General features: G+C 43.0%; 1 protein-coding gene across 1 annotated transcript in view; it reads right to left on the bottom strand.

Annotated features, from left to right (window-relative positions):
- The window catches only part of LOC123761221 (tyrosine-protein phosphatase 99A), a 67777-nt gene that overhangs the window by 26555 nt on the left and 25786 nt on the right, over positions 1 to 15436 (bottom strand). Inside the window, exons 4-5 of the mRNA XM_069339163.1 lie at positions 8480 to 8745; positions 5200 to 5332 (exon numbers count right to left, since the gene is read on the bottom strand). Coding sequence (XP_069195264.1) covers positions 5200 to 5332; positions 8480 to 8745 — 399 coding nt within the window. The remainder of the gene's footprint in view (positions 1 to 5199; positions 5333 to 8479; positions 8746 to 15436) is intronic.

Consider the following 15436-nt stretch of genomic DNA (forward strand, 5'->3'; position numbering starts at 1 on the left):
AGTTCTTCGGTCAGGATATCCACAGTAAATGTAGACCTCCTCGGTGTTTAGTTGAATCATGTACATTACATGAGCATAGAGATCCAAGATTTACAAATAGCCAAATAAAACCAGCTAGAAAGTACTGTATACACAAAAGCAAAACAAACCATGTACTGTATCTTGATTAGAAAGAGAAAAGATAGAAACAAGGAAAGTGGTAATTTGCCCAATGTCAACAAACCATGTGCTAGTACCCAAATGCACCACCATATGGCAGCTCAGGTCATCTATAGATCCAGCCTGCCTTCTCACTTACGTACCTAGGGAAGGAACCAGAGGCACAGACCGCAACCTAGAGAGAAGCTCCTGCTCCAATCAGTGCCCGATTCACTGCTCATGACGTAAACAGTAGTATGGAAAACAGGGAATCGAATAGTAAAGAGAACGACCAAGTGGAATCCATACCCTTCAAAGACCTGAAGCATATAGACATTCTAAATATATAGCAATATAAAGTGTCATTTAAGTGTTTTATCTACCAAATTTGGTGATGTATTTTGAAGACTGAGAGGCATTCATTCCAAATATGGCAACCCATGAAGTGGACAAACAGTTCAGAGTACTGTACAATGAAAAAGACAAGGAGAAGTGAGAAGTTTGATCTGAATCTTAGCTGATGTTGAGCCTTTTCCCTCCTGATGTATGCAATTGGTGGGTATCAGTTGTTGAAACACTTGTAAGCAAATAGTAAAGAATAATTTAATGATATCAAGTGGAACAGCTGGTGCTGAGCATAGTGGTTTAGTATGGCTCCATCTGTTCTTGAAAGATATTTTCTATATCTCGAGTTTTCTTAGGACATAGGGTAAGCATGAGTGGAGGACCACAGGAAAATGCAGAACAGAACTCAAGCTTTAAATGTAATGAAACTCCTTTTTTCTGGTGAGGGCCCTTAGTAGCATAGTAGCTTCGCGAGTAGCTTCCCGAGATAAGCGCTGGTCAAGACTCAGGGAGGGGGGGGATACACCCTCCTCACTCCCTCTCTCACACACTCAACTCACTCATTCTTCCAGAATTGAAGACAAGAGCTATGAGGGAGAGGGGTTATCTTCTTGAGGTTACCTTAAGATGATTTCAGGGTTTTTTAGTGTCCCCGCAGCCCAGTCCTCGACCAGGCCTCCACCCCCAGGAAGCAGCCCGTGACAGCTGACTAACACCCAGGTACCTATTTTACTGCTAGGTAACAGGGGCATCAGGGTGAAAGAAACTCTGCCCATTGTTTCTCGCCGGCGCCTTGGGTTGAACCCAGGACCACAGGATCACAAGTCCAGCGTGCTGTCCGCTCGGCCGACCGGCTCCCCTGACCGAGAGGGGGACATTAAATATACTAAAGCTAGAAGATAGAAGAAAAAAAAAGAGGTGATATGTCCACTACATATAAAATAGCAAAAGGAAGACAAAATTGACAAAGAAGAATTGTTGAAAACTAACTTCAAGAGCAAGAGGCCATAAGTTCAAACTATAGAAAAAAGCTATTGAAAATACATTAGAAAATTCCCTTTTGCAAACAGAGTGGTAGACGATTGGAACAAATTAAGTGAGTTTATGGTGGATGCCAAAACCATCAGTAGCTTCAAAGTGTTGTATGAAAAAAAGTACTGGAAAGATGGGATACCACGGGCATAGCACTCATCCTGAAACTACACTAAAGTAATTACTGTACTTTGGTAATTACACACACACACACACACACACACAAATATGCCATTTTCAACACTATCATCATCCATTTGTTCAACATGACCAAACCATTTAAATAAATACTATTCAAATTTATGATTTACTCCCATTTGCATCTTTTTAAGTCATTTTCATTCTTTACTCTCTCAATCCTCCTAACACCACAAATTCACCTCAAACTGACCAACTCAATACTGTACAAGATTATCATTATCCAGATTCTCTCTATTAACTTTTCATATGCTATCCCTATAATTTATAAAGCACTGAAGCCATCTCTGCAAGTACAAAAGCTACTACTGGTAAAGTCAGTAGGCAAAGAAAGAGGCAAAGATTACAAAATTACTCAAGCAGTATTTAGTAAAAAAAAAAAAAAAAAAAAAAAATGTATACATCTGTAGTACATAATTCATTAGACAATTACAGAAATCACTGTGTTAACTTGCTTTACTTCAGATGTAACACAAATACGGAACAACATTTTCAAGCTTAACAAGCCACTATATAGGACTAAGAACAGATGCTTTTTCACCCACAGGGTTATTGACCCATGAAACTACCTACCCGCAGAAGCTGTAACTGGCAAAACTGTTAACTTTTAAAGTACAGTTGGAAAAGATCAAGGCAAATGGGGCGGGGGGGGGGGGGGGGGGGATCTTCGACGAGCCGCCAGCTTCCTATCCTCGTCGAGGCAACTAGTGTTAGTGGCTCTCAGGCAAACTCAGGTACAATAATTATTTGGCCATTTACACTTGAATAGCATTTATAATATGTCGTTCCTTCTGGAATCTAAAATAAGGTGGTGCACACAGCAACTTTCTTAATGTTTGATAGGCCTATACCAAAGAAATAGAGTACACACTTAAAAAAAAAAAAGTACTCAATTGCTTAACTCAAACATCAGATTTATGTAAGTTCATCTGTCTCTCGACTAAGTGGAGAGGTTCTTACATGCTTGTGCTGCAACATAAGTTTTAAAAATAATTAACACTGTCATGAGGTGCACACATTTGCCATGTTTCCTGAGATTCTTTGACACACAAATTTTTTTCCCCATTATTAACTGTGAATGGTTTAAGTTAAACCAATTGTAGTACACTTTCATTTCTTCCTACATGTTATATATTTATGTAATTGTTTATTAACAACTATATCTCTATGCTGCCTATTTCCTCAGTAATAAAATGTGGAAAAAATGTTACATTACTGTAGTACAAGTGTTGTATCTATCGTACCTGGCTGGAGTTGTTATTGTACCGGATGGATGCTTGCTTGACTGTTATTGTTTTGGTGATCGGCAGATCAGCTGCCACTCATATATACAGGTCGGTGTAATGTACTCTCTTATTTTCTGTTTGTTCTAGCTTTAGTTCATAAGCGGTTTGCTTATTGTTATGGTGAATAAAAAGTGCTTAATCTGTATATATGTATTGTACAGTGGTACCTCGGAATGCGATTGTCCCTGTATGCGAGGTTTTCGGAAGGCGAGGTGTATTTACTCCAAAAATTTGTCTCGGAAGGCGATGGTTACTTCGGGAGGCGAGTTTGGACGCGAATTTGTTGATACGCGTACAGCCGACCTAGCGCGTTCGTCGCCCCTCCGCCCCGCCGCCCCTCAGTTTATTATTGTCTCGCGCTCAGTGACTACCCCCACATCAATTCTTCTCGCGGATTTTCAGTGTTTTGTTGGATTTTTGGTGATTTGTCTATACAATTTGTTATTATATATCTCACCATGGGTCCCAAGAAAGCCAGTGGTAAGGATAAAGGCCAGAAAGCTCATGTGAGGATGACAATAGAGGAGAAACAAGAGATCATTCGGAAGCATGAGAACGGTACACGTGTTGTTGAACTTTGTAGGCAGTACAACAAAGCCACATCAACAATATGCACTATACTTAAGAAGAAAAATAAGATTATGGGTGCTAAAGTGGCAAAAGGAGTAAGAACATTAACGGCACAAAGACCACAAATACTTGAAGAAGTGGAAAAGTTGTTATTAATTTGGATACACGACAAGGAGTTGAGGGGTGATAGTGTTTCGGAGGCCATTATTTGTGAGAAAGCCAGGGTGTTGCACGAAGACCTTCTAAAGAATACCCCTGCAACGAGTGATGCAGATAAGAAAGAGTTTAAGGCAAGCAGGGGCTGGTTTGAAAAATTTAGAAAGAGAAGTGGTATCCATAGTGTTACAAGGCATGGGGTTATGTGATGTGATTATGGAAGGGGACTCCCCTTCCAAACAGTAACTCCTCTCCTCCTCCCCCCTCCTCACCATCTTCCATACGCCTACAGCACTCGACAGCAAGGTAAGTAATAACTGGAACACAGTTTTGTAGGTTTATTTAGATGAATTAGGTATAAAAATTTAGTTTGATGTGGGGTTTTTGGGGTAGTCAGGAACGGATTAATTCATTTCCCTTTATTTCTTATGGGGAAATTAACTTCGGAATGCGAGTTTTCGGAACGCGAGGCGTCTCCAGGAACGGATTAAACTCTTATTCTGAGGTATGCCTGTATATTATATGATTTTGTAGCGAGTAAACATTATACTAGTTCCAGTCTCTCATTATCTTAATGGCATAACTAATTAGCACTAATTACAGAAGCTACAATTCTTTTTCCCAATTACAGGTAACACACTTTTCATCCTGTTGGAGGAAGCCGAGGTGTAGTCACCAAATATAAACAAGCTTGAAGTGAATAGCGAACAGCACAATTTCCACAGTCAAGAATGTAGCATTCGGCGTGTACAATTCTAATAGACTATGACTGCATCGAGCTACAACGCTCTCGCTTCCTGAGTTCAGACACTCATGATGCCCCAATCGAGCCGCCACGCTCTCCTGCATAGAGCTGCGCAATTCCGGCCTCGCTCAGCTCTCTGCTCTGCTCTGCTCCAAGCTCCGTCTCAATGCCTACGACAATGCCAACAACCGACTACTGCAATCAAGACTACTAAATAAATATGAAACTCACTAAACACTATGTATCTAATCTACCCAACAACGTAACATAATCGTACATTACAGCTTGGTATTATTGCACGACGTAACTGTACTGTAATTATTTGACCAATAAAGCCACATGTCTGGCAATGCATTTGTTTGACCTCAACTACTAAACCCATTTGAACCTAAAAATTTCCTCAATGTAACCTTTCTATTTAAAATTTATATCTTTATAAAAAAAAAGTAACAATTAAATTGATCAACACTTTTTATCACAACTGCTAAAATATAAAATGGGCAGACTTTTAGTGCTTAAGGGCAAGTTAAAAAATTTATTCTTAATTTTCACCAAATCTCTTTCATTAATAAGTGCATCATTTTTTGAATATACAAATGCTTATATATACAGTATATGCAATATGGCTAGAAAACAAAAGTAACTCCTATATCTGATAGATCTGCTGCTATCTACAGGAAATATCCTTAAAACACACCTTGGCAGTCATGAACATCAATAGGCCCATACCTTGGCAAAGTCATGAACATCAATTGGCCCATAACAGCCTTCCCCACCCGTGTCATTTTCCCAGTCGTGCATGAGGACTGGCGCAGCTTTCGGTGGATCGTCAAGGTAATAATAAGCTCCTTGGAAGAATCGTCTAAAAAACAGAAGTAAGGAAATGTTAAATGTAAAATTTAAGATGGTATGCTTTGTATTCTTCAACATCTTTAAGTACATACAGCATATCAATACATAAACAGTAAAGTAACTCCTATCAACATTAACTAATAAATATTATCATCCACACTTCAAATCTTTATAAATATATATAAACACTTCATATCTTTGGCAGTAGTTGCTTCTGGGATCTTTCCTTATTAAGACTACTCATAGCTCAGTTGATAGAGCTTCGGCCTCGCACACATAGGGTCCGCAACTCAAGTCTCCTAGAGCCTAGGTGAATTAAATTAGCCAATGTTGCCTGAGCAATGCTATTGAGAGTTTTTCTTAAACAACATTGTACTATCATGTTTGAACCTGCATCACAGATTAACATCAATGGTACTGCTCCCCCTTCAAGGATGTGCGGCTGAATTCCAATGAATTGCATGCAGTGCACTAAAATCTTGCTTGATCCACTTAGTGGGGCACCATATTACCAGAATGTACCTTCAATAGTACATCAAGGTTAAATGATTCCATGGTTTAGGTATAAGAATGATGTGTTTTTCCAAGCTATCGATTTAAAGTTCCAAGTAAAAAGAAAATAAGAGCAGCAGCAGCAAATGGGTTTACCATGGATTGAGTCAAGTAATGCTAGAAAATATATCCAGGCAAGTTCTATGTGCTAATAGTGAATGCTCACATCTGAGAGATCTTGGCTTGGGGCAATTTTGGCGATCTGTACAGTACTCTTTTCTTCCCAGTTATGATGGGAATTGAACAGCAGGAGAATGATCATTGACTTGTTGGGGAGCAACAAATACATTCCTTGTCTAACTTAAGGGGTGACCATCATTGCTATTATTCACCCAGGTGGTTTTGAGTTAGTCTTAGCTTGTGACCAGAAACCATGAAGATGCTTACTACAGTACTTTAATTTGATTCATCTGAGGTTCAGGGAGTGGTTTTAGCTTAGGTTGGATTACAGTTCCTTCCACCTTTGAGCTCACCTCATCAAGTTAAATCTGATACCTTGTTTTAGGGCACGAACCTCTATAAATAGGTAATTTGGGATTTTTATGCCATCAGCTTGCTTGCTGGCCAGGTATTGTGCACTGGCTGTTATGGACATATTTGGATTGCCAATATATGAGCCAATGATTGATTTACAGTCTTCACAATGTTTGACCCGGTTGGGTTCAGTTTGGGATAAAAGAACAGTTATTATTTTCCTTCTAGAGACAGCATTGGTGCAGCAGGCTTTATATTATTGTATTTTCCAGTGTATATTATTGTATTTTTCCTTCTCAATCATCAGAGACTTGGGAGCCTCAAGAAACAGCTCACTTTTACCTGGAGCCCTGTGGTCAGGTGAGGCTCCAGCCCATGAACTGGTTTCATAGCAGGATCAGGAAGTAGCATGTTGCTAACCCCTTCACTGGTCATGAGGAATCTCCTGGTTCGAAGATTTAATTTTTTTTTTGTCTGTAGAGGCCATCAGATCTATCCCTCGAGCTCTATGCCATCACATCTGGATGGACTCTGGAGTTCATTGGCAGCCTTCACCATGTAGATACACACAGTGGTTGACCTCCAACATCACCATGTAGAGTGGTTGACCTCCAACACCACCACGTAGAGTGGTTGACCTCCAACACCACCACGTAGAGTGGTTGACCTCCAACATCACCATGTAGAGTGGTTGACCTCCAACACCACCATGTAGAGTGGTTGACCTCCAACACCACCACGTAGAGTGGTTGACCTCCAACACCACCACGTAGAGTGGTTGACCTCCAACACCACCACGTAGAGTGGTTGACCTCCAACATCACCATGTAGAGTGGTTGACCTCCAACACCACCATGTAGAGTGGTTGACCTCCAACACCACCACGTAGAGTGGTTGACCTCCAACACCACCATGTAGAGTGGTTGACCTCCAACACCACCACGTAGAGTGGTTGACCTCCAACACCACCATGTAGAGTGGTTGACCTCCAACACCACGGTGCTGGCGGCAGTGTGTGGTTAAGGCTGACTGACACTCTTCACCTCTTGACGGACAGTGCTATGTCAGCTTGGTCTCTCAAAAACTTGGCCCTTGGATATTGGTGTAGCTTCTGTTTTTTGGCTGTTGGAGACTTATTCTACTGAACCGTTGACATGTACGGTGTGTATAATGTGTGTGTTGGCTGACGTCGTGGAACCAATCAATTCCCTCCATCTGTAGCTCTCTTCCATGATCGTGAAGCATTTGTGTCGTCTCGGACCTACCTATAACTAGACCAACAAGAGTTGTCGACGATCTTTAGAATGTGAGAATGCACATGCCGTGCTGTGCTCAGAGAAGCAGCAAGTGTCTTGAACCTTCACCTCTTGTTGCATTTTATGTTGTTCCATCCATCGTGTAATTATCATCATTCTCTTTTCTATTTTGTCCTTTTTTCAATTCAATTTATGCTTTTGATCTCAATTGGTATTAAGTTTTAGTCTAAGTTTTTTTTTTTTACCCACACCTTGTCCGAAATGCTGTGCGTATTAGTGGCTTCAGGCATTGTATGTACTGGCTTTATTAATCCAACATCATGTTTGTAACTCATTTTCAATGTATGTACCTTTACCTGAATAAACATCTTATATTAATTACCTCAAACAATAACTGCCATTTGATGAGGAGAAAGGATACAAAAATGAGCTGAAATGTACTGGAATGATTTCTGCATTTTTGCGCAGCCTAATTATCCCTTTTATGTTATTGACTAGATCATAATGGTTTGCCTCTCATTACACAATACCTATTATACCGAGCACTAATAGACAGAGCTCTTTACAACAGTCTATTTAAGTAGCACCATTTCTGAATTGCTCTCCCTCTGTATCAACTTGTTAACCCTGACAAATACAATACAGTACTTTATTGAAGGTAGTCAACATGCAGGCGATGAGTCACAATAACGTGGCTGAAGTATGTTTTTTTTTTTTTGAGATATATACAAGAGTTGTTACATTCATGTACAGCCACTAGTACGCGTAGCGTTTCGGGCAGGTCCCTGGAATACTATCCCCTGCCGCGAAGAATCGTTGTTGACCAGACCACACACTAGAAATTGAAGGGACGACGACGTTTCGGTCGCACATACCTCCATATGACCATGGCAATCACCAGCAAGAAAATGGCAAAGGTTGCACAGATGATACCAGCAATGATGCCCGCACTCATCTCGAATCCCGAACCACTGGTATCGGGATGAGGCATCTTGTGGCAGTCTGGGTAGAGAAGAATTTTGCGCGGGTGTGAGAATGCCCCTTTGTAAGTCTTGTTGTTCTCCGAGAAGAAATGCGAATAGGTGCCGCCACGAACCTTCACCTCGTACATCGTGTTGTAGCTTAAGTTCGTGAGCAGAAACTGGATAAACGGAGAAAAAAACAGGGTTGCATTAGTAATGATAGAAGGAGTGTTTATTTGGCTTTGAAACAATATAACAAAATGTAAATGTATGACTACTGACTGGATGACAACTAGTTAACCACGCCTGTTGAATTACAAGTCTTCCAGCAAAAAGGAAGACTTCTAGAAGGTGAAGGGACGACGACGTTTCAATCCGTCCTGGACCATTCTCAAGTCGATTGTGGTCCAGGACGGACCGAAACGTCGTCGTCCCTTCACCATCTAGTGTGTGGTCTGGTGAACAAAGGAAGACTTCCTTGCTGTTAGAAGGATAGTTACAGCAACAACAGTGATCATACACTGTTGCATCATACGTTTAAGTATGTGATGTATGTGCTTAAGTGTGCATACACGTATGTGATAAGAGAAAGATAAAAAAATAGTAACAGTTGATTGATTGACAGTTGAGAGGCGGGCCGAAAGAGCAGAGCTCAACCCCCCGCAAGCACAACTAGGTGAATGCATGGTCCCTGCCTGCCAAACATGTGTATATGTAGTGGAATACATATCTTGTAGTTATATTAAAACACATAGTATCGAAGATGAATACAGTACAATATTATAACTGCAAGGTGTAATGTAATTAAAACCATAAAACTAAGATTCTTCTACTAATATAATGCCCTATACTGTACTTTTATAATTTCCTTAAATTAATGTAATGCCCTAAACTAATAGAATTCAGTAGTAATACAAAAAATTACTTATGAAAAGTCACATAGTTATTGTTTCAGCGGGAGAATTGTTGTTTCAGATTCAGCTACTCAGAACAATAAGTTCCAGTAGCACGGGCTATGGTGAGCCAGTATCACAACAGGAGGAGCACACACAGGGGTCACCCAGTCTCTACAACACTTCAAAAGACACACACACACACACACACACACACACACACACACACACACACACACACACACACACACACACATACACACACACACACACACACACACACACACACAGTGTTCAAATATTATTACAATATTTTCGTTGCAATAACACACAACCATAATGAAATTTCTTAATAACAACTTTACTTTAAATGATCAAATCATTGTAACATATCGTTACTGCCTCAAGAGAAATCAAGATACCTTTCAAGAGTATTTAAGTGGAATGATTTTTATCCCAAGTTTTGATTAATTAATTGCCTTGTACCGACTGCCAGCTGTGAGAAACACGCTAATTACATTTCCTCCCCAAGCCAAACATCTGACATAAGAACCACAGTTTTCACCCTTATTCACTTTCCATCCTCATCCTACATCTCCCATGTGATCCCCATCTCTTCCTCCATCCTCCTTACCAAATTCTTTGTTCATCACAACGAAACACGAAAAGGATTATTGTTGTTATAGATTCAGCTACTCGGAACAAAAAGTTCCAAGTAGCACGGGCTATGGTGAGCCCGTAGTGGACTTACCTGGCACAGGAGCGGGGTTGTAACTGAAAAGGAACCACAGGTCATTTTTATAACTGAACACAATGTTCCCACCTGAGATGCCTCCAGGGTTAGATCACTCAAGGCGAGGACCAAAACAATTCCTTATCCCTGCTCTAACAGGAATAAACCTACCAGGAGTGGGTTCTAAGAAGCCTTCTACCGCAAGCCCGGCCTAGGGGCCTAGTGGCTTATTCGGTGATAACTTGGTCCAAGAAGCTGTTACTTGGAGCGGCTCGAAGGCCCACATACCCACTACAACCCTGTTGGGCCGACACTTCCTGCAGAAACTTGGATATTTTTGTTTTCTTCGGGAGGATAATGAATAGTCGTGGAGCTGTGATGTCCATAGTAATTTGTTTTGTTAATTTTGCCCGAGAGGCGAGTTTATTGGGCAGCGCCACTCATCTTGTGAGTGGACATACCGCCATAGCAGCATGTACAACACTCCCCAATAGGAAGAAAACCCGCTGGGTTGTTCATCCAGCGGGATTTTTTCCTATTGGGGAGTGTTGTACATGCTGCTATGGCGGTGTGTCCCCTAGTGTTCTCCGATTGTACCTCGAGAATGAATGTGAATAATTGTCGAGCGAGAACAACACTGAACAATTTTGAGTGCTACCTTGTAGAGCAAGGTAGTAGTAGTACCTTGCTGTTACCTTGCTATGATTTCGGGGCTCACCGTCCCCGCGGCCCGGTCCCGGCCTGGTCGAGGCACCAGGACCAGTGCCGGTACTGTCACCCACACGCGCGCTAGACAAGAGAGAGGCACTTGCCTCTCTCACAGAGGCACTTGCGATCGAAAAAAACATGAGAAACTTGCAGATTAATTAAGACATCCTCCTTTCATCACCGGACAATGTACTGGGACAAGTGGAGGAGGTCGACGAAGGGAAGAGAAAGGTAGGGGAGAGTGACAGAGGGAAGAGAGAGAGGGGAGAGGGAAGAGAGTGGCGGAGGAAAGAGAGGGAGAGGGGAGAGTGGGGGAGGGAAGAGAGAGAGAGGGAAGAGAGAGAGAGAGGGGGAGAGGGGAGAGAGGGAGAGAGGGAGAGGGGAGGGTAGCGTCAGGAGCGCCTCAGCACCCCACCAGGATAACAGGACAGCGGGCTCTGGGACAAGGAGCCGCCGCCACCACCAGGCCTGGGGACAACGACGCCCGGCCCTGGCCGCCGACACCCCCCACGGGCTCCCTCCTCTACCAAGTCTTCCCTGCTAATTATCATCACACATTCAATCAGCCAATGGAGGTGCCTCCATTACCCTCCAATGCCCTGTAGGGTAATTAAGCGGTAATGAGACACGATGGATAATAAATAACCTGTGACGGCTAATGGGCAAGCAAGGCCCTGGAGGTGAAGGGGAGGGGAGGGGGTGAGTGGGAGGGAAGTATCCGGAAAAGGCGCCAAACCATTACGACTATATAGCACTTGGAAGGGGTCAGGATGTGGATTTGGGACGGGGGTGGGGTGGATATATTAGTGTTGCTAAAGCAGGTGAAAGTTGAAGTATCCTTGCATTACAGTATGCCCAGAATATAAACAGGAGAGACGGGACGAGAAGTAGAGAAGAGACAATTCAATTTCTGCATAATAGAATGATAATAGATGGAATAACTGGTGCGAATGTTACTTTGCCTCAAGACTACACGAGATTTTGTAGATACCGAGAGGGGGGGATGGGTGAAGGTGGGGTTCAAAACGCGGTGGTTTGAGTGAAGGGGTATAAGGGGGGGAGGCATGAAAGCTGAGGAAGGAGAAATAGTATTCAATGTACACAACTGTTAGAAATCGACACCGATGTTGTTCTACCACACAACATCCCCGCCACACTGGTCGATCCAACACCAGGCAGCTACAGGAAAGCTGCCTTTTTGTTTAGTATTCCTGGTAGAAATAAAGAGTAGATATTCTAACTATTTGAATGCGAGATGCCCGAAAAGCTTTGAGTAATAGTGGCTTTAGGCATTGTATGTACTAGCCCTAACTATAAATCCATCACTCTTTGTAAAATCTCTTTATGTATGTACCTTACCTAAATAAAAAAAATTTTTTTTTTTTATTTAGTGCATTCATTTCCAGGGGCTCGAGGTGGAAATGTGTCGCATTTCCCCGGCTTAAATTTGTGAGAGCCACACAGCTGGGAGCCTCCGTATTGAGAGCCACAGTGTTGGGTTAGGTGGCCGACTTGTATACAAATTACCCTGTTGGTAGGTTAGGATGCCTCCCTCCTTACGGGCTATTCATGGCCGTGCCACCTCTTGGGTGGCTTAATCTTTATCAATCAATCAATGAGGGAAAGAGTCAGTTTAGTTCAGGACCTGTTACGGGCTATTCATGCCCGTGCCACCTCTTGGGTGGCTTAATCTTTATCAATCAATCAATCATCGGTTAGGATGGGAAAAGAGTCAGAGCGGAGATGAGAGATGCTCTAGGCCGTCTATGGTATGAGTTGAGGTGGGGTGCGGGCCTCGGCAGGTGTAGGTATTGGGGGTAAATATGGGGCAGGAATTGGGGAAAATATAAGGCAGGAATTGGGGAAAATATAAGGCAGGAATTGGGGAAAATATAGGGCAGGAGATGGGTCAAATAAGGTGTAGGAGTTCGGGTCAGTAAGTGGTAGAAGTTTTGGGGGGAAGCATATGGCATTTAGCGGACAATAATTCGCGCCATCGCCGCCAGGGGGGACCACATGAACCAATACAAGAAGACATTTCCCAACTTCCCCAAAGACGCTCACTACCCGCCTTGAAGACACTTCGCTTATCTACACACAATAAAAGTCGATTGAACGATCTCCTGAAGCCAACAGAAGGAAGAGTGAAAACACCGTTGGTGTGAAGACCCCGCTAAACAAATATGCGTTTTCCGGGCCAGAAAGGGAGCCGGAAGGGTCGGAAAGGACACGATTTCGGGGGTGATGACTGGCAAGAACTGAAGAGATAATGCAGATCATGGTGATGGTCGAGATAGTGGTGGTGGTGGTGATAGTGGTGGTGGTGGTGATAGTGGTGGTGGTGGTGGTGATAGAAGTGGTGGTGACCGGGCTAAGAAACGGGGATGAAACGTGTGAAAGGATGTGGAGCGAGGGTGGTGTTGTGACAGCTGGTGTGTGTGGGGGAAGGGGAGTTGGTGCCCAGGTCGGAGGGTACAGGGAGGAAGGGAGTGCTCAAGGGTTCCGTCTTCACCTCTTTGCTTCTTATCACACCGGAAGCAGGAGGAGTGGGGGGGGGGCAACGCCTGCAACCCTGCACCTTCCAGAGTGAGCAAGCACGTGCACACGCACGTGTATACACACGCACGCCCCCAAAGAAAACAAACACACAATATGGTGGTACTGTTTTTACTGGTGCCCCCCCAGCATAGTTTTCCTCAAATTTTCTCCCAAACAACAACATTCAAACAAAACAAATACAATCAAAGCTCAAACATGAAAACTACGTCAAAACAATAACAAAGAGAGCCTCATGTTCCATTTCCCGGAGGTATCATCAAAATGTAAACAGGGAAATGCCCTCCCCCGACCAAACACCCGAGCTCTTCAACACTGGTCGAGGGAGATGACACCGGGTTCTAGTGATGACACGGTGTCATTTTGGGAGATGACACCGTCCGTGTTTGCGACACCATCCGCCCACCTCGCCCACGTGAACCCTTCATATCCAAGACCTGGAACTGCACCTCTGACAGTGTGATTCTCAGGAAAAGTTGGTGAGGCAAGATACTTGTTTCTTGTAGTGTTAATAGCAAGCTGAGGCCCACAGCAGTGTGCCGCGACCGTATTCTATATGACAGATGTAACTCCTCATCTGCGCACTGTAAGCTGAGCTCTTCTACTAGCCCTTATAGTTAGCCCTTGATCTATACCATGTAATTCCTCATATAGAGTAGGGATGAAGCAGCACCTGCTGGAGCAGCACCTGCTGGAGCACCACCTGCTAGAGCAGCACCTGCTGGAGCACCACCTGCTGGAGCAGCACCTGCTGGAGCAGCACCTGCTAGAGCACCACCTGCTGGAGCAGCACCTGCTAGAGCACCACCTGCTAGAGGGTAGAGCACTACACCACTACCTCCTCTCATACACTGCTCTACGCGACCATTAAAATCCAGATTCAGGAAAGTCGCGAGTTAACAACTTAAATCTGTCATTCACTACGCAGCATAAATCTGTCATGGTTCATGGCAGGTTGAAAACCCTTTTCCCGCGGTATATACGTCACCCGAGCAGGTGCCCAAACGCTTCGGTCCTCCAGACGTCAGCTTTCCCACATTAGGATAAGTTAACTTGGATTAGCTTAGACGGTTAGATACAGCTTCGGCCTCACACACACACGCATGGGACCCACGGTTCGAGTTTCCTACAGCCCAAGTGAATGGAAACTTAGGCAGTTATAGGTTTTGTTAAGTGAAGTTCAGGTAAGTTAGGCTGCGCACCACCACACACACAACCTTCACCATCAAGAAAGTTAGGGCAGCCTTCAAGAGTTGTAACTTTTGATAACGAGCGATTATCACCTTACACAAACACACTCTAGGAGGAGAATTTTAACACCAGCAAGGTTGAAATTCGCTGGGTTGAGGAGTCGGGGGAGAATCTTAAGACACCCAACCCACACATCTGTAAATGTAGTTAGTCAAGACGCTGAGTCACAGTCACGTGGCTGAGGATAGATTATGCGATATTTTATATATATATATATATATATATATATATATATATATATATATATATATATATATATATATATATATATATATATATATATAAAGGTATGTAAATATTAAAGGTGAAAATAGGGACAAAAGACATAACAGGAGACAGAAAGAACCAACAAGAACAAGTGTAAAGTTAAATCACCTTTATTAGGAAGATTAGACCATCCCGTCATCTTCAGTGGTATGGAGTACGTGTCTATACGTTTCTGCCCCGTAATTGTGACTTATGTCTGCAATCACAGTTAACTTTAAAATATACTTGATATAAATAATGTATCTGGTGTCGTAACGGGGTCATTGGCACCATATCAAAAAAATAAATATATTTAGGGCTAAACCTCTTTAAAACATAAGATCTTGGGTCAACTACCCAACCGGATCAGTCAAGCCGGGATGGACAGTCCCTGTAGCCCAACAGGAAAGCAGTGCTTATCCTGACGGGGAAGAGCGCACTTAGTCTATCGCCTATCCCTCGACAACAAGAGAGTAAAATAAA

Source organism: Procambarus clarkii, chromosome 41, assembly GCF_040958095.1.
Source record: "Procambarus clarkii isolate CNS0578487 chromosome 41, FALCON_Pclarkii_2.0, whole genome shotgun sequence".
NCBI classification, from domain to species: domain Eukaryota; kingdom Metazoa; phylum Arthropoda; class Malacostraca; order Decapoda; family Cambaridae; genus Procambarus; species Procambarus clarkii.